The 23902-nt window shown below is 44.2% G+C and overlaps 1 protein-coding gene across 1 annotated transcript in view; it reads left to right on the top strand.

The window, feature by feature from the left end:
- Positions 1 to 23902, top strand: part of Vav (Vav guanine nucleotide exchange factor) — a 235227-nt gene that overhangs the window by 168717 nt on the left and 42608 nt on the right. The window contains 7 exon segments of the mRNA XM_077691052.1: positions 12056 to 12164; positions 16513 to 16620; positions 18462 to 18530; positions 19538 to 19741; positions 20227 to 20263; positions 20266 to 20321; positions 23854 to 23896. Of these exon segments, the coding sequence (XP_077547178.1) occupies positions 12056 to 12164; positions 16513 to 16620; positions 18462 to 18530; positions 19538 to 19741; positions 20227 to 20263; positions 20266 to 20321; positions 23854 to 23896 (626 nt within the window).

Below are 23902 nucleotides of genomic sequence, written 5' to 3'. Positions count from 1 at the left end.
TTACTGAAGGAATCGGCGCCGACAGACTACAGCTCACAGGCAGTCCAGTTGAATCGACGCATTCTTAGTCCGCGAGGCGACGAAAACGTGTAATTTTATTTTCCCTTCCTCCGTCGTCGTGACAAACCGCGACTTTGCTGAGGGCGGAAAAAATAACAATAAAGAAAGCAGAGGGCGAAGACCCTATCTCTCGCTCCCCCACTCTCTCTACACCTAACATGACGTAACCGGCCTACCGTTGCGTCTGTGGAATGAGCCTCTGTTTTTGCCTGCTTTTGCATAGCAGAAGGCCATGTTGCCATGTCGTTGCGATCGGAGGGAGAGTCCATTTTAGCGTGGAGGGGACGCGATGCTCGGCCGACCGTTAGAGTCGTGAGGGTGTCGCCAGAGAGAAGAGTTTTTCTATGCTGTTACGTTTAGCAGCCGCATTTCCACTTATATTACTGTGTTATGTGTTACCGTGTTTCTTCAATGTGTGCTCTTTGCTGTCAGAACCAGTAGTTTGGAGGTAATGATCGCTGTTGCAAACACGTGTCTCCTAGCGCAAGTTCGTCTAACTGCAACAAGCGTCAGCCGACGTAGATTTTTTTTTTACAGAAGAAGGAAATTTCCCCTTTATTCATGTTCGGACGCAGTGCTGTGTGAGTGGCGCAGATTGCTGTGAAAATAGCCTTCTCGTGAAGCATATTCTGAGCTCGTCGCTGGTGGGATTATTTGGATATTTATGCGAACATTCAGGTTGTTGAAGAAAACACGGAAGCTTTTGTGTTGTTTTAATGTGTTGTCTATGTATGGGCCTCGTGCGCTGGTATGGTGGCGCCGATGATTTGCTATGTTCCGCGCAACCTTGCGGACAACGAAGACAGAACTTCTGGACGTCCCGCAGCTATGGTGGCTAGTAGTAGCGTCTCGTTCGGCAGTGTACGAATATCGGCACAAGAAAGAAAGAATGGGCGCTATTCTTTTTCACTGCAATACAAACAGCCAAACGGTACTTTAAAGAGAAAAGATTTCGCAAGGGCCACAGGAAAGCGATTCATGAAAACAAAATTGGTTGTATGCAAGCGCGGGTCCTTTTCCGCGCCGTATGAACGCGCTGCCATTTCGCTACGGCTTCAGCTGCACAGCGGCGTAGCGGCGTCGGCGGCGTGGCGGCGTTGCCCAAATGAAAGATAAAAATAAAAAAGGCGAAAAGTTCCCGCCGAAAACCCACGAGCCCACTTACGAAAAGACAGAGCAGTGCAGGGGTGTGCGTGTGTGTGTACATCACCTCCTGGAAGCGATAATGTGTGAGAGAGAGAAGCCGCGATCGCTCCACCAATGGAGACACTCCTGTCGCTCCTGTTCTGTGGGGCCCCTCGTCCCCGCAAGAGCATGAAATTACGGCGGGCGCAATGTTCCAGTGGCGCCGGCAACGGTTTGGTTTGTTGGGATTTATTTAGCCTTTAGGTCCTTGTCAAGGCTTAACTGGCATAACTGGCATCATTTGGCGGGCAGCTTAGTGAAGAGAAGACCGGCGACGCGACTTTCACGTGGCTTGCAGAAGCGAATTTCTCCTGTGTAAACTCCACTGTGCCTTGTACGTGATTTGATGTCTGTTGTGTGTGGGAAATCGCGTATGTATATTGCGACACCAAGGATATGCGGCTTCAAGAGCCCGAAGATTCAGGTTTGTTGAGGCAGGTATTTGAAAATGCAACTGCTCGGCTAAACTCTTCCTCAAACTGCTGAAACTACTATGAGTTCGTTGGATGGGCTCAGAAAAATATCGCGATGCTTTTTTTAAGTGCTTTCATTGGTTTATAAACGCGTACTTAATATGCGAATACTTTTGGACGTAGATGCGCGTGAGGAAGCTTTCATGTTCATACTTAAAACTGCGCATTCGGACGGGACAAAAAAAAAAGGACACAGGACTGCGCCCGTCTGTGTCTTCTTTTTCTTGTCCCGTCCGAATGAGCAGTTTTAAGTATGAATATGAACCAACTAGCCCAACAACATGCTTTGCTGAAGCTTTCACGAAAGCGTGTAAACGTTTATTTACCTGGTTGTTTATCGCTGGACATAGGCACGGGCACAGATATGGTAGAGCGCACAACAGGAGCTATAATTGTGCACAAATAGTTCCGCTCGCATTCGGAGTGCCGATGAAAAAAAAAAAAAAAAAAAAGACTATTCGGAATAGTGGAAATTGTTTCAAAGCTGATGGAGTTATAGGTGATGTTCGTGTAACTACATGCCAGCGTGAATAGTGAGCATGCATGTTATCTTTGTCAGCAAAAATATTTTGCGCAACAAACTCCACTTGAACTCGTTTCCTTTCACCTACTGTGGCCGAAACGCAAACTACAAACTCAATTTACAAGTTGTTCAGGAACATATGTTTGAGATATTTGAGTCATTTCAATTAAACTGTAGATGCGAGCCTCCGAATCGTGGCTGCTGGGTGCCCATCTATTTATCGTTGTGTCGCTGTGTAGCGTAAACATTTGCGTTTTTAATGTTTTCATTTTAAAGCGTTCTTTATATTTTGCTGGTATGACTACGTGCAGTGGAAGCATGCATATGGATGCTCCATGTATTTTCTGATGCGTGCACAGTTATGCTGACACCAGAGGCCATTTGAGGAGCTACAAAAATAAGACTCGTTCCGTTTTGTTGAATACACGGCATTTTTTCGCCGCGGTCTTACGCCAAGTAGCGTGCAGATACGCAAATGCACCTATGGATCTGTTCTTTTTATTTCTTCTCGGGTCTTTGTGCACGCCGGCGTCGCAGGCAGCTGATCCTTGTACTGTCGTCAGCTTGTATTTCCGCACAACTCGTCAGCAGAATATTTCTATGAATATCACAACTATAAACGTAATACAACGGGGTTATTGTTCAAATTGAGGCCCATAGCGAACTGCTGTATGTATATTTTATTTGCAAAAAAATTCCACCACCGCTACCAGGTGGCGCCACATGTTTATTTGAAACTACAGTGCACGAGACAGAGTTTCGCACGAGGTCCATATTAGCAGATATTAGCTACCTGCGGCCGTAAATCAAGCTATCTTTTAATTGCAACTTATACCGGCATCGGTCGTGTGTAATGTTTGTTAAGGTAGGTGGTGTAACAATAAATTTAATGGAAGATTTCGCTGCATTTTTCTCTGTATTACAGGATTGTGTGTAGGTAACGTCCAGCAGTGTGCACACAAAATTTAGTGTGTACAAGTTTGCTACTAGGACGTGAAAAACTTGTTCGCGTTTGAAGTAAATTTCTTTGTGATGTATGTCTTATTCTTCGAAATTATCCTCCCGTATGCTGTGACGATGTTCCATTGTTATCGTCTGCATTCCTGGTGACCCAACAAAAGCAATAAAATGTGTCCGTGCCGTCAAATAGCGTAAAGTGTGTTTTTCGCACTGAGATTTTCAGAGCTCGTATCTGAGCCCGTACGGATTTTTCGCCCGGTAACTAAAAAGAAAGACTTGGGTTGGTTTTCTCGATTTTTATTGGCATGCGGTTGGTGGAGCCGTTCCACCGTACTGTGGCGGCGCAGACGACACATTCCTTTGAATTCACCGGTTAATTGGAAACTACAAATGACGGTACCTTCGCTCAATGCAACATGGCATTGCGCACGATACCTGATTTGATCGGCTGGATTGTCGTGTGCATGTCCAAAAATACATTCGTATGCGCACAGCGTTTGCTGCGTCGAGGGTGCTCTATCGCGCTTCGACCTCGAAGCCTACTTCGGTAAATTTTGTTAGCCCACAGAGGTGTTTGTACCGCGGTTTGAAGATTGATTCTTGGATAAAACCAGAAGATTGAGGTTGATTGCGACATTAACGGAGCATGTCATGCGCGTTGCGGTGCAGATATTCGCTTAAAAATTGGCCGAGCTAGCTAGCCCTGTTGTACTCACAAACGGCACCCATATTTGGTCACTTGTGCTCATTGGAAGGCTACCTTGAATAATGACCATGGCATCGGCGAGAACGGTACAAAAGCCAAAGGAATGACAGAAAAGAACCAAAGCATGCTAGCCGTTTATAGGAGATTATGTAGTGATTTTGTGAGCGACGCCACAAGCGTAACTCGGTAGTTTACAGTGGACAAGCGGTGCGGGCGACAGCGACCATCAGCAACGAGCTATGGACGCAGCTCGGACTCGCGGCCTCCTGGACGTAGGAGTCTGAGAACCCCTCTTGTGCTCAATAAAAGTTTATTCCACCTCCCTCAATAAGACGCGGAAGAAGGAATTGAGGACAGGCGCCACTTAGTGGCCTTTGTTTTCATCAATAACAAAATAAGGTACCAAGGACACCGTACTGAATCTGTATTTGGAATGTCTGCGATTTTGCGACGTGCTTCATGGCGTCATAGGATCTCGAACTCGCCGCTGTACCACAAATGCGTCTGACCAAATCTTCTGAAATGGCTGCGGCAAACTTCCATGGGTTGTTTCGCTTGAAACCGAAATGTCGAAAACCTAGTTACAGGCTGTTTAAATGACCCTCTTTGCAAAAGTTTTTGAAGGGAAACGGCTGGCTTGCTTGTGTCCAAACCTTGCACGAAGGTTGAATTGTTTCGTTGAAAGATTGTTTCTTTCCTGCCACGTTTTTTTTTAAATAAAATTTGTTTATGTATGCGCGGTGACTAAGCCCCTTCTTTTACATATATCCCCGTGGCGAAAAAATTAAACCGGCAAGCTTAGCGCCCATATAGGCCAAAATAGGTTTTTAATCGTTTTCTTGAAAAAACAAAAAAACTCATCGGTATTTGGGTTGGTTTGTTGGTAAATAGACCATGAAATATGACCTTCGTGCAAATTTCAATCCCCTTAAGGACGCGGTTTGCGCAGGAAAATTAATTGACGAGGCTCATTTATTGGGCTTCTATTATCAGTCCCGGATCGTACGCGGACTGCCTGAGACGCGATCCGGCGCTCGTTTTTCCCATGTATTCCCATGGGGCTTCCGGTCCGAGTGCAGTCCTAGGACTGCCCGCGGACCGTCCAGGACTGGTAAATCGAGGAGGCCCATTGTTGCAACACCCCGTTTGTGCTATCTCTTGAGTCTCGTCATCATCAGCAGCAGCTTTTCCACGTAGCGTACTCTCGTGCCCATCGAATTTTCTAGAACGCATCCGCAGCCTTCAGACGTGACTTACGGCGCTCCTTGCTCGTCACTTGTCCAAGCGTCTAGTTCAAATCTTCGCTTGAACTGTGATCTTCAACCATGCCGAGGCGTGGCCGAAAAAGCGAGGCGGCGTCGGGCAAGACAGCGGCACGGCGCCCCAACAAGGCCGCTCCAACTGGCGAAGTGCCCGCTGCGATGCCCCGAGAACGAGCTCGCCGCCATGGAGGTCGCCGTCCGGCGGCTCCGAAGGGATTCCAACCAGCCCAAGGGACCTCTGGACTTGCTACCACCCGAAGAGTGTCTGCGCGGTTGGTGGCCAAGCGCGCACGTCGAGAGGCCACGACATCTGCCAACGCAAGCCCGCCGAAAGCGTCCGGGCGAAAGCGTACTTCGGTTCCAGAGCCAGCTGCTGCTCGGGGTCGCCGGAGCCGCGCTGCCCCGGAGCCGGTTGCTGCTCGGGGTCGTCGGAACCGCGCTGCCCCGGCGCCGGTTGCTGCTCGGCGTCGTCGGAGCCGCGCTGCCCCAGAAAACGAGAAAAGGCGCGCCACTCGTGGACGACCGGCGCGCAAGCAAGGTGGGCCACGAGGCAGCGCTCGTTGACAAGCCTACTTCGGCTATGGCCGGGAGGATGGACCACGAGGCAGCGCTTGTTAGCAGGCTGACCTAGGCCTCGCACCGCCATCTTGCCCATCGCCCGGCCGGTGGTAACTCATGGCCTTGGAGCTGAGTCCTTGAGTGGCTCTCAAACCACCGGTGTCATCGTAGTTTCCTGCATTTATTTTTTTTTCACCCTACTTGTGTATTAAAAACCATTACCATGCACCAAACATGGCTTGTGTTCGCTGAATATGGTCATGGCCATCGGCCCGATCTTCTTTCCCGGCGCCGTTGGCGATTACCATTACATTTCCATCATCTGTATTTTGGTCTGCTGATGCTCTTGTTAGGGTCTCGTTTCAGTCTGATGGCATTTGGCAGAACTTAGTTTAATGCATTGTCAAAAAGTCACTGCTTTGGTACCTTTTATTTACGCCTCTAGATCTGTTTGTATAAGCGAGGCTTTCTTGATGAGTTTGGCATACGCATTGACACTTGGGGCTGTTCGTGGGTCTTTCCTTAATTAAATTCTAAAAACTTCAAAAACACCCAAGTGCTTCTTATAGTTTGGAATGAAAAAACATGTCCAACAGTGCTGAGTAACCACTTGAATTCTTCATGATGTTCTGCTGTCTGCAAAGCTTGGCGCACTGCATGCCGAAATCAAACCGGGGTAACCAGAGGCACTCCCCATTTTTCCTCGTGGCTCTGTGCATGCCCACTCGGGCCCGCTTTAGGGTTTTAGTTCATAGCAAGTGTTACTAGCCCTAGAGAAAATGTAACTGGTCCCAGCTGGCTTATGGTTAAATTCCCAGCTGTGCCCAGCTGGTCTAACCATAAACCAGCTGGCCCCAGCTACCATTTTCTCTTGGGGGGGAACACACTGTATTCAGTAGTGCAGGAACTTCTACTGATACTGATGCCAACATCTGTGTTTTGCTATTATGGGCCCTTTGTAGCTTCTGCATTACTTATACCGCAAAAGCATGTTGGGCTGAAAGCATTGCCACACGCTGGTCCTCAAGTGCAAGTCTGTTGTCAGGAACAATGTTTTATAACATTTCATGGGTGTTATTTTCTTTTTGTTATCAGTAAAAAGAAACGAGAAAATGTGCCTGGCTGTTTGGCATGCACTTGACCACTTCAGATAGTTGTCCAAGGAGTGAGTGAAAAGTCGGTTAATTCAACTTGCCTAATTAGTTTGGCACAATGAGAAAGAAGTGCCTCTGCTTCTGCAACGCATCGGGTAATGCGGCGCAGCAGGTGTTTGTGTGGTGAGTCGTGTCCTCGTGGACCTTGTCCTCTTATGGTGGCCACCTCTGTCAAGTCCACAAGCGAGTCAATCTTATGGGCGTGCTTGTGTAGGTTTGAGCCACATTTATACTGAAGTGGTACAGGCAGCTATTTTTCCATCATCTGGACGCCATCACTGCAGACAGACTGCACCAGAGGGATGCCACTGCTTCAAACCTTTAATGTAAGGAAAAAGTGACCCTGCTGTCTTTCCAAGCAGAAATCTCGTGGTGAAGGGGGCCTGATTTTTAGCGCATTGACAGCTGCTTGAATCAAGTACCTGCTGCATGCCCAGGAGATGGGAATCACAGCTGAAGTTCCATGCTTAATGTATCAAATGTATCAGATATACATATCTTAATTGATCAAGAAGGTCAGGACATTTTTTGTACTTTAAATTGGCTGAAGTCATCTTTACACTCAGAGGTACACAGACTATTCCATTACGTTGTTTGCAGCTATAATTATTTGAAATTAATCAAAATTAGTGTAAAATGAATACAAAACTGATCTCGTGACATCTGCCTTAGTCTGTGTGTAAGAGCGGGACCTTGAACCCCGCCGATGAAGCCTTCTACGTTAATTGAGGGTGTGTACGCCTCCCTGGAACTGGGTGCGGTAGCGGCGGCAACGATAGGCAGGATGCAGTTGATGATGATGGTTGTACTGCACGGCGATGATGCAGCTGCTACATGTATCCTTGTTGTTAAGTGAAGATGGATGCCATGGTCCATGGTGGCATGGGTGTACGCGTTAGACAGTCAGGGCTTTTTCTGTGTTACATTTGACATTGTGACCAGTGTTAACTTGGTGGTAGAGTCTTGGTCAAACTTGGCATCTGTGTGTATTGCTGTCTTCGTTATTTGGATCGGTCCTGGTCATTGTGCTGATGACATGTGCCTCGGTATATAGCGTCCTACATTCCAGGCGTCCAGCTCTCGCTCATTGTGGCATTGGTTTGGCTCGTCGCACCACATGCACCCATACTCCCTCTTGGGTGATGGTGGAGTGCCTGTTGTTTGGGGTGCTTTTTCCACCAGCTTTGGTGAGGTATTACACAGGAGTATGTGTGATACTAATTTCTTTCCTAGCATGTGCAGGAAAATTGTTCCGAGAATGTTCCAAACAGCACGTTGGCAATGCCTATGCCGAACACATTTTTCCGTTTCTAAGAGCTTCGAGGTAAAGAAAGCATAAATGAATGTGAATGCACTATACACCTGTGAGCACTGCCACCTTGAAGAGCAGCAGTGCCTATGCAGCCGCGGCAGGAAAGAATGAATCAGTTGCGAGAAAACCTGCTCAAGACCCCTGAAGGGCTGGTACAACAACCCAGACTACACAAAAGTGCCAAGCCGGGTGAAAACACTGCTGAAGCAGCATTAACCGTTGCAGGAGACATCCAAACCAGCTGTAGGCAAAGAGAAGCAGCGACATCACACTGGAAATCATTGGTAAATGGGAGAAAGGTTAAAAACTTTCACAAGTTTTCTGTTTCGTAAATGAAGCATCCGCAGGTCCACTGGCTCAACTGAAGACAAAAATGTAGTGTTGAATTCATCGCTTAGGTTCCATGTGTACTAGGGGATCTGGCGGTGGCCCCCTTTTCCCCAAGGGCCCTGCAAACTAGAATGAAATTTTCATTGAGAATGTGTCGACTTGCCCATTCATTTGTTTATTGATCGATTTGTTCTGCAGGTGCTTGTAGCTGGTCAGCCACGTTCAGGGGAATAGTGTTGATAGCCAGCACTGCCACAAACAGCCCGTATCTGCACTTTGTTCATGCAGCACTGTGTTTCCAGCTTCATACACATTTTTGCAGTGATGGTGTGTAAATCAAAATGCCTGGCACAAAGAACCGATTTCTTTTGTACTGGTAAGCTGAAACCTTCTCCAGACGACTAAGGCTGCTACCACTTCTCATAAGACACGCTATCTATCAGTTCACAATGCCATGTAACTTCTTTCAGCAATTCTTGGTGGGGTAGCCAGAAGACCGTACAAAACAGTTGTAAACTACACTATGGCTTCACTGGTTTTAACGTGGTTAAGTCTAACATGACTGATTTTTAAATCAAGCTACTGCTTGTACTGATTGACTGGGTATTTAGATGGGCTAATGGAAAAGCAGTTGGCAGAGGATTTGTAGCTCATGGCTGCGACCCCACAGGCTTCGTGCACATTAAGCCTGAGCCGTTTGACACAACTCACCTTTTTTGTACTAAGGAAGGTTAGTAGTACACGATGAAGCTAGATGACAGTAGGCAGGTAATCTTAAAATAAAAAGGAAACAATATGTTGCCTGGAACTCAATTCATCTAAAAAAAAAGACGCAGATGGGGTTTGAGGAGTAGAATGTTAGAAAAAAGAAACGGATGATTACAGGAGGGACATAACATTCTGTAGAGTGTCAAAATGTAAATGGGCCAGCTATCGTGGGCCAAAGCATGGAGGGGAAGGCCACGCATGTAGCCTTAGCAGTGCTAGGTCAGAAAGGTGCTTGGAGGAGGGGGATTTGTTACACCCAGCTCCCCTGTGAAAAACTGTGCACAAAGCAACCACACTGAAGAAGAGAAAAAGACAACACGAGCACAGATATCAATTACACTTTTATTCACAAAGGCAAATAAAAGTGTAATCCCATCCCATGTGCATAGAACAATGAGAAGGATACAGGGAAAGAACAATAAACAAGCACTACCATAACCATTTTCACCAAAGCCGCTAACAAGTGCCTACGTGGTTGCTTTGTGCCTAAAAACGTGGCTGCAAGATGGCATTTTTTTGCTCTGTGTTGGAGCCACCACCAAAGACATGCATGTGCCGCCTCTGCCAAGGATGTGGAAAGCCTCCACAATCTCGGGTTTATGTATCCTTGTACCGATACTAACACATTGTCTCTTTGAACTTCGGAATTCGGAAAACAGTTGCATGCGGGAATGCTCGCCGAGATGCAAGTAGGCTCTTTTTTTTTTTTTTTTTACCTGATGACACATGTTCTCTTAATCTGACATTAAAACACCTGCTTCTCTGTTCGGTGTAGGGCTTCCACCAGGAAAGGGGAACACTGTACACAGCCCCTGTGTCACACTCCACCAATTTTGTTACGTGTGAAAGCACACACGCTCCTGTCCGGCCATGGTCGTCTTTCAGTTGAAGCCGACTGCCAACCAGTCTCTTCTTCAGTGTGGCTGTTTCATGCACGCAGTTTTTCACAATGAACCTGTACCGAACAGCTCATGTTGCTGTTTTTCTATTTCATTTCAAGGAAAACATAGCATAACTGTTTTCATGTTCACAAAGATTTATTAAACAAACTTTTAAAAGCTTTAGGGTTAGATCAACTTTTTTCTCGTTTTATTTTTACAATAAGGGTAAGTTTAGTTTTTCCCAAATAAGCAATACCCATTCTAAAAAATTCTTAAGGGGGTCGCCATAAAGACAGAATGCAAGTTCAGTTAAGAAAAAAATAAAAATGCTACCTTGTCTTAATGACGGTGATACCAATTTTGTGCAAACTTCAGGCAAATAATTTAAATATGAAGGAAAACAGATGAAGCAATGGTGACTCGGCAGCCATTTTCTGGCCTGCTGTTCACAGGGACTTGTTTGTGTGATTGGCACCAACCAACCAAAGCCACTACCAAGAAGCGTAACGGGGCATAAAAGTGGGGTCTCTAGTTTCGTTTGATTGTGCCACTAAATGCCAACATGCAGTTAACCAACACAAGTTGAGTAGCGTGAAATTTTTTCAATTTTTATCACGTTATCTTGGTTAAAAAAAAAAAATCTCTTGGGGCTGGAATGGAGTTCAGTGAATTGCCAAAAGCTAGTTCTTTTCAAAATAAACAAGGTTGTATTTTGTATTTATGGCACCCTAATAAATGTCCTTTGTTATTGTAAAGAAGTGTGCTTCGTGCTTGTGTAAACTGCGTCTTCTGCGTAATATTTTTGAGTGCAATACATCTGTGTGCTGCACTAGGAAAACTGATTGTGTGGTCTACAGCCTTTCAATTCCATTCTTCGTTATAACTACTCTACTTCACTAAGAGCTAGACATAACGTTTAGTGGATGCAGGCTTGAAATGAGCGACCGAGTTGAGTGAAATTAAGATTAGCTGTGCACTGTGGTGGCTGAACCCAAACAGGTTGACAATTTTATATTGGTTCATCCCACTGAAACCAAACAGGCCCAGAGGACTGTTTGGTTTTAATTGGATGAACTAATATACAATTGTCATAAGGAAAACAACATGATACATTTTAGCTAACAGGCAGTGGTAAAACAGCACTGGCAAGCTTGAATTGGTTCGTCTTCTTTTTTCTTTTTTTTCCTTTAAAGAAAATTTTGGTAAATAGGAATAGTTTCTTTGTTTTACCAACTCTTCTCCTATTTCTTTTTAACAAGTAAACTACCTTACAATGCAGTGTATAAGTTAAAGGTGTGTTGGACCACACAAATCTGAAGTGGGAAAAAATAAATGCTATCAACGAGAACCTTAACCCGAAATGAATTAATTCGAAATCTCAGATAATTAATTCATATTGTTTTCATAATATTATGAGTTAAAATGTTCATTATTGGCTTCAGGTAATTTTAAAACCCTCTTAATTCAAAGATTTCTAGTTCTACACACAAGTTTTTAATTATTACTGTACCAATTGCTGATCCTCAGCAAAAAGTCTACATTTTTCTGTGCTTCAGTAATATTTCAAACTATATTTGGCATTATGTAGCACCCATCAAACCCCACTTGTTTTCTAAGAAGCCAGTGCCGTTGTTTGGGTGCTGAATACAAAATCTGCACTGTCTGCTATTGTGAGCATTTTTCTTGGTGGGTGCTGTGTCCATGTATTCCTACCCCAAACCAATAAAATATCCTTTTCTACCATTTTTTAATAGCATTTAAAATGTTCTGACCACCAAAAAGAAAAGTCTTGCTTCTGGGCAGTTCATTCTCGTTCGTTGCAACCTTGGTTCCAGTCTCTGGTAATGTGCTGTCCCTACTTATGCTGCCACGGTCCTTTCCAGCCACAATGACGACACGATGGTGGTCTTCGATTTTCCCATAACACCTCGTCGAACGCGCGAAGAGGATGTGTACGAAGACTTGTGCTACGTCACCCTACGGGTGACCGAGGTAGTGCACTGCCTGAAGCAGGCTGCTCTTGCACCTACGGTCGCATTCTCTGCTGTTTCATGGAAAGGCCCAGCATTTTTTGGCTCTTCTTGTGCCCAGCAGCGCATTCCTTGCTGTGCTGCTGCAGTTTTGCCCTCACCAGGCTTAATGACCCATCATTTGATCTTTGACGCCTGTGCTGGCCCACTTGAACTATGGTTCTCATCTCGTGCTCAGTCAGGCTTACCTCAGTGCTTGCGAGTGGCACTGTTTAATGACATAGGTGGCGTTTGCAGTGAAGTGTCTGTGTAAGATGAGCAGCCTTGTGCCTCTCGCATAGGTCATGCAACTGCGTGCTCTTTGAGCTGCAGGTGTTTATAAAACGGCGAAGGACACGTTTAGACTGCAATGACCATAGTATGGACCAAAAAGAGAAGAAAAGCATTCTTGCATTTGGGTTATGGGAAAGCAGGGAATGTGCAGGATGTGTAATCAATGATTGCTTTGAATTTCTGAAAGCATAGCTGCAGTGGAATATTTCACCCTTGTCAAATAGCAGTGGAAGTGATTACAAAACCATGAAGTGCACTCTTCGGGAAACCATACCTAATGAAAATTGTTTACCATCCTAGTTTCAAGTTTCGTTTAATAAGGTCTGAAGCTTAGTACGGGCTAACCATCACTAAAGCTTGCACCAAATTAATGCGTTGACATTCTTATTTTCTTTGGACTTTTGAGCACACCTTTTATGCTCTTGGGTGAAATAATGTTGTCCAAGTATTGTATCCTTAATTATACATGGTAAGTCTAGATTGAATATTCATCACTCTGTGACAAAGTGCAGTATTGAGGACCTGGGCCATGAAAGAGCTATTAAAAACGTAATAGGGAACTGCTAAAGGTAGGGGACCTGCATGCATGCGTTGTAAGCAGTCTGTGGGCCCATTTTTCTGTGCACACTGAATTCGTCCAAAACAGCTAAATAATTGGTAACAAGCAATTGATAATTGCCACAAGTGACATGAAAACCAAAAATGGTTAAGTGGCAAATATTAGAAAAGTAGCAAATTAGTTGTCCAAATAACACCCTTTATCAAGTTAGTTATTTGTGCATTGGTGGTTTTGTATAAACTTCCTCAGTGGAAAGAAATTTTTGGCAAGATTCATTGAAACACCCTGCGTAAACATGTAGAAGTATCTGTTCCTATTGCCTTTGGGAGTAGGCAGAAGCAGCTCATCTTTCGAACAGACTTCACACATATTACACAACTGATTGAGTCAAATCAAGTGATAAAGGGTAAGAGCATGGTTGCCTGCTATTCGCTGCTGTATCTGGGCTGCTGTGTTGGAAATGGACAGTTTGCGCAAATCTGTCATTGTTGTGGCAGCCAATGGCACGTGTGTTGCTTTGAATTCAGTCGTTGATTACAGTGCTTGCACAGCTTGCTGGCATGACCCGTCTTTTTTTTTTTTTTTTTTTTTTTTTTTTTTTTTTTTTTTTTTTTTTTTTCAGTGCGACAGACTTTGTTTTGTTCCCTTAGAGTCGTATTGGGGAAGTATAGGCGACGTCACTTGGACCATGAGGTGCAGCTAATGATATACATAGGAAGCACAACCTTGCTTGATCACTGTTTGTTTTCTTTCAACAGAACTACGCAGCAGCACTTACACTATGACCATATTTGGTTTCCAGCCTCCATCTGGGATTCAGTTAAATGTTTTACACGCTCGAATATTGATTGTTGACATGCGCCACATGCATGGTTCATGTATCGTAGCATGTCTATGGCTTTCTGTGTATTTGTTGAACTGCCTTATTTTTAGACCGTATTGTCTGCAAGGCGTCGCTGTGGGATTATTTTTTTGGTTGCCGTAAAAGGGTGGAGTGTCTAACAAGTGACAAGAATGGCTATGTCAGGAGTTCAGCTCCAATGCCAGCCTTTGTCCGTGATGTATTTGCTTTGGTCGTTTCAAGCGAGCCACCTTCCTTGGTTTTGCCCCTGATTTCTGATGTAGCCGTAGTGCACGCCTGTTGATGTTTGTGTGGCCCAAGCGTGCTGTCGCCTTGCGCCCTGCCCGTGTTACCCTGTGTGCTTGTGCTCAACCTCGCATGTCTTGTGCATGTCAGCAACGAGGCCTTTGGCGAGTTTGGCGAGTATGAGTACGAGGCAGTCACCAATGATGATGAGGACATCTACGAAGACCTCTGTGCATATCAGAGGGTTCAGGTATGCGTCCTGCTAATGCCCTACATGATTAGAGTGAATGCATGCAACGAGGATTCTAGCAGTATTTACACCATGAAGGCTCTGGTAACAGGCAGCTTTTTGAGCTATGGGAGGTAGTGCTTTGCAGCAGAAACATTCCTTTTTTACACAAATAAAAAGCCCCTGCAGTTCAAGCAGTGCTACATTTCTTGCACAGTAATACAATTGTACTAAGGCCGGGTTCAGACTGTTGCCGCAACTGTCGTAATAACTTTAAAGAATGACGTCATTTCATGTCTCAGCCAACCGAACTGCGTGACATGCCGTTTTTTTACGTCCATGGCTCACGATGTAGCTGTTACGTCGGTAGTCTGAACATAGCCTAACTTGTAGTTGATGGTTAGCAAGTTTCACTGCAGCATTTTAGTTAACCATCCAAATGGCTGCATCAGATGTTTTCTCTTTTTTTCGCCTTCTTTAATAAAATAAGGCGCTGTAAAATGACGCTGGGTAAATGAAAAAAAGGTTCAATTTCATGTCATCGCTGTATTTTAATAAAATCCAACACTTTTAAGGTTACCTGGAATAGAGCATCCAAAGAATAAAAAAAGCCAACTTGTTTAACCAAAACATTCAACTGAGTATCAAGCCAGTGATGTATTTTAAAAGCCTTAAAGTAAGCATTACATGTTTGAGCTGCAACAGAATTCAAGAAAGTGTGTACACTCTGTGCATACAGCCTTCATTTGTACACATATACAATGTGGTGTATGTTACACGAAGTGGTTATGGTTGTCATTTAGGCAACAATTGATTGAATGGGTTTTCTTCGAATGATTGCCCATTTTTAAAATATAGTATTTGCCAATGAATGAGTTTTTATTATTTGTGGCTGTAGAATAGACGTAAACAAGAACAGGCGTAATGTAGAATAGACGTAAACCTGAGATGTAAACAAGTTTTGTTTGTTAGTGGGAAAACTGAATGTTTCTGCATTTAGGTAGCATTGCTTTAACATCGGCAGTATTGTGCACAAAATAGGGAATGAATTTCACACTTTTCATGAACTATACGCCATGCGTGATGCACTACAAAAATGAATCTATAATAAAGGTAGTGATGGCATAATACATAATGAAAAATATTCAGTTGTTTACAGTGCATCATGTGCTTCGCCAGTCATGTGCTATACCAATCAGTTTTGGCTTCCCGAACCTAAAACATGGAAAACTGTTAGCATCCAACTTTAAATGCGAAATAGTCCTCTCCAGAGGAACCAATGAGAATTCTTTCTTATTAAAATAATTCCATTTCTTTCATCGCACCATAGGACCGAAAGTTATCACTTGAAGAATATACATTTTGTATGCATCCTGGTTAACTGTAAAAATTTTCTTGGCAGTCATTTTATATTTTCATAGCTGTTGATCCACATGAAGAAAGGGAAAAATTATATGCAATTTCTTCCTTTTTGTTGGAAATGTTGCTACAGCTGAAATGATCACTCCACAAGTATGCGAACGTGCACTATGTTGTGTAATTGAGGTACACTGATCAAATTTAATTTTAGCAGTTGTCACAATTTTATATCTTATCACATCAGTTCATTTGCTCATGATTTCCGCTTTATATCTTGCCTACCGCATGAAAAAAATTTTCAAACAGGTACCACTGGTATCCTTTATTAAATGCATAGGGCATACAAATAAGGTTCACCGATCAAGCCCATCCACCTATAGTTAATGTGGTGTTCAAGTGGGCTAATGGGCAAGTTATTCATTAGTGTGTCCCTTGTTAATGATGTAATGCTGCTTAAAAGTGCTGGGCCTTCCTGCATGCTCATTTGTTGTGCTTGCTGTCTTAACAACTCGGAAATTGTTTATTTCTGCCGAACGGGTGTTTTGGGCAAAATTAATAATTGTAGCTTATTACAGCATTGCCCCAGGGTTTCTTTATGCAGTTTATTTTTTGTCCTTTCTGTCCTATTTACTAAAACTAAACTTGGTATAATTACAAACAAATCATAATTGCCAAAGTAATACAATTATATGTTCTAGCCTATCTGTTGTTTGATTGCACGAAGGGTATTTGGCTGGGGAGCACATTGCATGCTGTCAGTTGCCACTCAAGGCGCTCCAAGTTCTGTTTTTGTCCTTCCCTAGGTCCCCGCTGCAGCCCCTACAGCACCTTTAGAAAAACGAGACTACTGCATTAAAGAGCTCATAGAAACTGAAAAAAACTACATTGAGGCTCTCAATATGATCACTCGGGTGAGTACCACTCATTGTTTTGTTTGCTTGTTTTTCTGTTGTTGCATTAACATGCAACTATATTAGCTGACGTTGATTACATCTGATAGATGCATATGTGTTGTTTACCTTCATGCCTCAGACTATTCACCCTTCATGGGTCAACCTCTCTTCAAGAGGTGAAAGGAATGTGGATAAAATACTAAGGCACCCAATCATTGTACTGGTAATGCGTAAGCTGGTTTTGGCGAGTACCACAGCAAAATCTGTCTGTAATGCAAAAAGTCTAATGCATTTTATCTGCACAAAAATGTGGAGTTGGCAAAGTTATGACGTTTAATAGTTATAGTAGTGTAAATGTAGATGATTGGTTGCTTTACGATCAATAAAGAACATTTGAAACAAAATTTATCAGAGAGAGAAGGTGTTAGGATGGCTTGGATGCTTAGTTGCCTGCATCACAAGTGTTTGGGCTGAGACAAATTCTGTGGTGCTGCTGAACTGATTGTCAAATCTGATAATGGTTACATTAATAATGGTAATATGTGATTGGTGGCAGTAAAGAAAATTGGTGACACCGTCACCGCATCAAGGTCATAACAAAATGGCAAAGAATAAAAGAAGGAAAGGATGGTGGGGGGAAATGCAGTTATGGCTAAAAAAAAAAACAAAAAACTGGAAACAGTGACTGGAGTGCATTATGGCACAGTTGATGCAGTTGCTTTGAAGGAGTCGTATGCAGTGAGACATGAAATTATCTACTGATGCTAATGCATTAGTAGATAATTTCCAGAATTTATGTACAATTTTTTTTCTTTTTCATGCATGTTATTATGGGCATGATATCATTATGCTGTATGCTTTTAGAGAATGGTGTAAAATGTTGGCTCTACTTGATTAATACTTTTGCATGACTAATCCATAGTCATGTCTGTTAATTCACAAGTCTATTTTATCAGAGCACGTTGTTCGGCAAGTTGCTACTATATTGAAACTATGGGGTGTGAAGCACAATATTGCAGGGCCCCTGAGACACTTTTGCAACATCCAAAGCACTTCTAGGTCCTAATCAATCAGCATATCCAGTCCTAAGGTTAGGTGGCCGTGATATACGCGAGTCAGAAATTGATTTGATTTTGATTGATTGATTGTGGGGTTTAATGCGCTGACGCTTCACAGGCGATGAGATGCGCTGTAGTGTAGGGCTCCGGAATAATTTTGACCCCTTTGGGATCCTTAACATGCCCCGAAATCTGGAACACACTGGCGTTTTTGCTGTTCGCCTCCGTCAGAAAAGCGGCCGCCGGGGCCGGGAATCGAACCCACATCCTTGTGCTCAGCAGTAGAACACCTTAGCCACTGAGCCCCCGCAGCGTGTGAGCCAGAAATTACTTTTGTATGTGCTTCAGATAACTCAGAAATTCGTTTGAAAGGGTTTTATCTCTTCCCCAATGTTTTTGGGCACTTTTGTGTGTGTGCATCTCACTGGCAAAAACCACCGCTGGCGGCTGGCTTCTTTTTAGTTGCTACAATAAAAGTATTCAATGGCCACTTATAAAAAAATTGCAGCAAAAGCAAAGCGGGTAATACAGAAAGTATCCGCTGCAGTGAGCAAATCACAGAGTATCATTCTGTGCTTTTAAGCATGAAACAAAGAACAAGAGCATTTTGTCTGCCCAGCTGCAGGGCCCCTTTAAGTCGAATTGCAAGAACGACACTGGACGTGTTCTCTCATGCCACTGCTTTTGTCTCTCAATTGTTGCACTTTCTAAACATTTGTTCCCTCTTTTTGTCTTCAGTAGACTCAGCATATGAGACCCGCATAAAGCGAACATGTTCTTTTTCTCTCTTTTTTTATCAAGGATTTTATGCGCCCTTTAAAGGATGTCCTTACAGCTGAAGAGAACGAGATTATTTTTAAGCACATCAAGGTCAGTACATGTTTGCTTTTTTTTTTTTTTTTGCCTTGATTTTTTTTTCTCACCTGTTTTTGTGTCATTTAGCAAGGATACCCTTAATTGATACCTGTATCAAACTGGCAGTTGGTCACTATTGAGCCTATTCTCCTTGAACCTTCAACAACTGCTGCAAAGTTCAATGACTACGAGCCTGATGGGCATTAGCACTGGTGGAAAGGGTTTAAAATGTGCACTTATGTAAGATGCACTTGGTTTATTTATGCCTGAAGAAAACTGTAGGAATGGTGCTGCCGGTTCTACTTTATTGAGCTGGTACATCGCCCCATTCACTTCAAAGCAAGTTACAAAACTTATTCTGTGCCACATTTTAAAGTTTTCATAGAATTGTGGCAGCACTGAAGTCAAACATTGTACTTTGATTTACATCAATATAGTTTAGAAAAAAATAACTTACTTTGATCGGAACGCAGCCTTATTCTTGCTCAAATTCCACTTGGAGGTAAAAATTCATGGTCAAGCCCGTATCTCACCATATTTAGCCACAGTACTCATGTGTTTCTTTCAGAAAAGTCTAGAAAGTGAAAACAAGAAATCTCTTACATTGCCACTGTGCATTAATAGTAGCCTGATGGTGGATTACTTTTTGAGCATGTTCTTTTCTTGTATAAAAATATCCCTTTAGTGTTACAAAATGGGAGGTCATTTCATTCTGACACCTAAATATGACCTGCACTGTTAAACTGGAGCCCGAATGGCCAAGTGGATCTGTGAAAATATTTTTTCTATGAAACATTTATAATGTCGCACATTGTCCTAACATTTAGCCCGCACGGGGCCAAGTTTATACCACATTTGTGTGGTTGTAACTGGTTTTAGTTCTCTCACTCTCTCTCACACACACATACACACGCACTGGTTCAGTGCGTGTGTATGTGTGTGTGAGAGAGAGTGAGATGTAAAAATAACCTAGAGAGAGCAAATTCAACATTGATATAGCCATTCCTGTATCCTAATTGCAGGAACTCGCAGAGACTCATGCGGGCTTCCACGCAGACCTACACAAGGCTTGCTTGTCACCCCAGCACATGAAGATCAGCGATTGTTTCCTTCGTTGGAAGGATAAATTCATCGTTTACGGCGACTACTGCTCCAACCTGCCAAAGGCTCAGGAGCAAATTGACGAACTGTGCTCCAAGAAGCAGCTCGTCAACCAGTCTGTCCTGGTGAGATAACGGTTGTTTCTGGACGAGGGCAAGGAAGGCAGCTGTGCTTTTGCTTTTGCTTTGAAGGCAGTTGCTGCAGATGCAATCAGTGTTGCGGGCTTAGCAGTGGTTATCGTGTGGCTGGGAGCTAGTTTGTTTAAAGCTTCTAATTGGTATTTTCTCCCGACGGGCACTAGTCAGGCTGTGACACCAAGCTGCTAAGCTGCAGTTGAGTGACTGTGCGATTTTTGTATGGCGCTAATGCACAGTAATGCAGTTCTAGAAGTAATACCAAGTTGTTTGAAGTTTATCTAAAGCTGCCTAGAAGTAATACCAAGGGGTTTGAAGTTTATCTAAAGCTGCCAGCTGCTCTGATCTATCTATCTATCATTTCTAATCGATTAATGTTTTCACGGTGTGTCCGGCCTCGTAGGGAAGAAATGGGCCATAGACAAATAGATTTTGCTTTCTGCTTTTACCGGTGATTTTAAAATTGCCTTTTACAGAATTGCCAACAAAAAGCTAATGACGGAAAATTCAAACTCCGGACCTGCTTTCTGTACCTATGCAAAGGGTTTTGAAGTATCACCTGCTACTCAAGGTGAGTTTGAGCTGATGGGGGCCACTATTCCATGGTGCTGAGAAACACAGTCAAGTGATACAAGCTCATGCGTGACATCTTTTTGCAATAGAGTGGCTGCTATTATAATGATGCTGCTCACAGGGAGGCAGTGCCGACTCTAACATCAGAAAAAAAAACGATGCCTTCCAGAAAAGTATGCGGAGAGTTTGACAGTGAAATGTGTGATGCTGTGTAAACTTTACTGTGTGATGCATGCAGGCCAGAAGCCTATAAGCATAGTGTACAGGTGACTATCTGAAAGTTAAGAACACTTGCAGTGAAGGCATAATGACCGCATGTTGAAAAAACACCATGGAATGAAGTTCCACTTGCATACTAAGTAAGAAGATATTTACTTCTACTAAAATTTAAAAAAAAATTTCCTAATATGATTTATGATGTTATTACGAGAAGAAAAACTGCAGAAATTGAATTGGTTAGCATATACACAATGCTTCAAGCAAGTAATAATTAACACTGATCTCCACCTACAAAATAAATAATCCATGTTGGTAGCACAGCTTCGTTTGCCTGTTGGAACTCTTACTTGTCGGTACAAAACCACTTTTGAAATTCGCTTGTCTGACAGTTCGAACTGGAAAAATACTGGAAGGTCTTGAACAATGTTTCTGATTACCACTTTCATGACTTGCTGTGGTCCAGTTGTCGAAGGTATAAATTGGACACAGTGAGTTTTCAAGAAGTTATGAAATTGGGGTGTATCATGCTTTTTTTCAAGACTGTGTCTAGCGTTCCGTCCAGACGGAACGATATACAAGTGCTAAAGTTCCGTCCAGACGGAACGGAGCTCTGCGGGTTATACTTCCGTCCAGACGGAATACAAATGAGAGCTTAGCGCTCCGTTCAGACGGAGCCGGCGTGAAATTTGTACAGTTCCGTCCAGACGAAAGCAAAACCGGCTGATTAGATGCCACGCTCAGTCTTCATATTTGGTGTAGAGGGGGCACCTCCGACAAGGGTGCTCTTGTAGCTCTTTTGTACCGGGTTCGATTCCCCCCCCCCCCCGGACATGCTTTTTTTTGCGTGGTTGTGCCGGCGTTAAGTAACAGCTAACTGAGCAGTCGGTCTTGATTTTGCACTCAACCGGCCGCTCCGCTACCACTCACTAGAGCCAAGGCCGGCGTATCCATCGCCAGAGTTCCGATCATCTGTAGTTCGTAATGGTGATTACTAATTACGGTTATTTTTGCTAGTCAATGTGCGGAAGGGGGTCGTTCTTCTGGGTAAATATCAAGAAAAACTGGTCGCGCTGCTCGTTGTGAAGCGGGCGTGGTCGAGCTTGGCGGTTCGTTTGACGCCCGATCATCTCATTGAGAGTGATTATAAATCAAATGTGACTCTGGCTAGTCAATGAGCGGAAGCGGTTTGACCGGTTGGGTAAAAATTAACAAAGTTGATCGGACTAATACCCTAGTTGCACGGGCACAGTTCACCATGGTTAAGCGAACCGCAGTTTGCTGCGTTACACGACAAACGAAACTGCGGTTACCCCGCTAACCGTGGTTAATGCACACTGAGCTCGGCCACCTCAGTTCGGTCACGCTAACCGCAGTTTCCGCATCCGCAGTGCTTAAAATCGCACAAGTCAGCTGGGACGGAAGTTGCAGCGCATCAGCGGAGGTGAAAAAAACTAAAAATAAAAAAGCACCTGGCGTTCGGAGGAAACGAAGGTTCTCAAATAGCGGGCGCCCCAAAGCTGCCCCCAAGAGGCGCTTGCGTTCTTTGCGTCGCTCTCGCAGTCAGCGCGACTGCCAGTCATCAGCGGCTCGTTTCCCGATTCACCCGATCAACTACGACAAAAGCCGTGCTAAATTTGTCAATTCTGCCCGTCGTTCGCCAAAGCAGGCAATCATGGTACGTTTTCAGCACTCGGAAACGATTGGCGTGCGCGTCGGCCGTGCCTGCAAACATGCCGGCGTGCCTGCCCGCACGGCACTGAAACCGGCTTGAACCGGCACAGACCACAGCAGCAACAGCTTGTCGCCGCTCTTCGAAATCAATCTGATCGCGGAAAAGAACTTCCACATGCGAGAAAGTGGATGTTAGTGTGGTGAAAAATTGTGCTATGGATTGTAATTCGCAGTTGTAGAGATAGCGGCGATATAGTGAACTAGTTCACTATAGCGGCGGACCGGCGGTCAAATATCCACCGCGATGCTAAGCCTAAAGTTCCCAACACCGAGCAAACACGAGAAAACTAAGCCGGTTGCGAGCTGTTGTGGAAGCCCCTCTCCTAAATCTCGCCACGCGCGATTGCGTTGCGTTTGGGTCTGAAGCGACTCGTTTAACGATATTTCCTTTTGTCTACACTGCTTCCGTTTTGTTTTTTATTGTGAAGTTAAAAGTGTGTTAATTTATTTTTGTTACGCTCACAACCAAGTGACCGCGGTCACCACACTTAAAATTTCGCCTGTAACAGCCAAAACCGCAGTTTGCGATAACCGCGGTTAAGGTTTAGTAACCACGGTTAGACTTAAATGGGGTTACTTACGCCGAGTCTCCATACAAACTCTAACCCTGTCAAACGGAACTCCAAGCCGCTACCTCGACCACGCCCGCTTCACAACCAGCAGCGAGAGCAGTCTTTCTTGATATTTACCCAGCCGAATGAACCGCTTCCGCTCATTGACTAGCCAGAATAACCGTTAATTAGTGATCACCATTACGAACTACAGATGAACGGAACTCTGGCGATGGATACGTCGGCCTTGGCTCTGGTGAGCGGTAGCGAAGCGACCGGTTGAGTACAAAATCAAGACTGACTGCTCTCACCGCGTCAATTGTAAAGTGGGCGCGAAGTTAGCTGTTACTAAACGTTGGCACAACCACGAAAAAAAAATAAATAAAGCATGTCCAAGGAGAATCGAACCTGGTACAAGAGCACCATTGTCGGAGGCGCACCCTCTACACCAAATCTGAAGAATGAGCATGGTGTCTAATCAGCCGGTTTTGCTTTCGTCTGGACGGAACTGTACAAATTTCACGCCGGCTCCGTCTGGACGGAGCGCTAAGCTCTCATTTGTATTCCGTCTGGACGGAAGGATAACCCGCAGAGCTCCGTTCCGCCTGGACGGAACGCTAGCCACAGCCTTTTTTCAATCCCTTGGGGGGGGGCATGAGATCGTTTGCTCCCAAAACAGGACGGCCCTGTGAGTTGCGAGATAGGTGGTCTGCAACATGCACTGAATATATGTACGCTTCTGACTAAACTGAGGATCTTCAGGGGAAAATAAGCCCAGCAGGGATGAAGGACTCGCAAAGTAGACAGAACACGACGGTGCCTTATGTACACTTTGTGAGTCATTCATCCCTGCTCCGTTTATTTTCACCAATGAATGGCCAACTTGCTTAAGAAACCACTCTGATGGTCTTGCTGCAGCTATCTTTTAAGAATTTTTCTTCTTGTTTTTGTGGAACGGAAAAAGGCAAATAGGAGTTGATAGGATAAAAGGCTGCCAGATAAGCTATGCTCCTCTGTCTTGCGCTTCAGGAGCTAATGAAGAACACTGCTGAGTCGCACGAGGACTACCATGGTTTTG

The sequence above is a fragment of the Haemaphysalis longicornis genome, unplaced genomic scaffold (assembly GCF_048455015.1).
Source record: "Haemaphysalis longicornis isolate Haplotype H1 unplaced genomic scaffold, Haemaphysalis longicornis Haplotype H1 scaffold_1, whole genome shotgun sequence".
Taxonomy (NCBI): Eukaryota; Metazoa; Arthropoda; class Arachnida; order Ixodida; family Ixodidae; genus Haemaphysalis; species Haemaphysalis longicornis.
The sequence above is the reverse complement of the archived record's forward strand: the minus strand, read 5'-3'. Positions and strand labels throughout refer to the sequence as shown.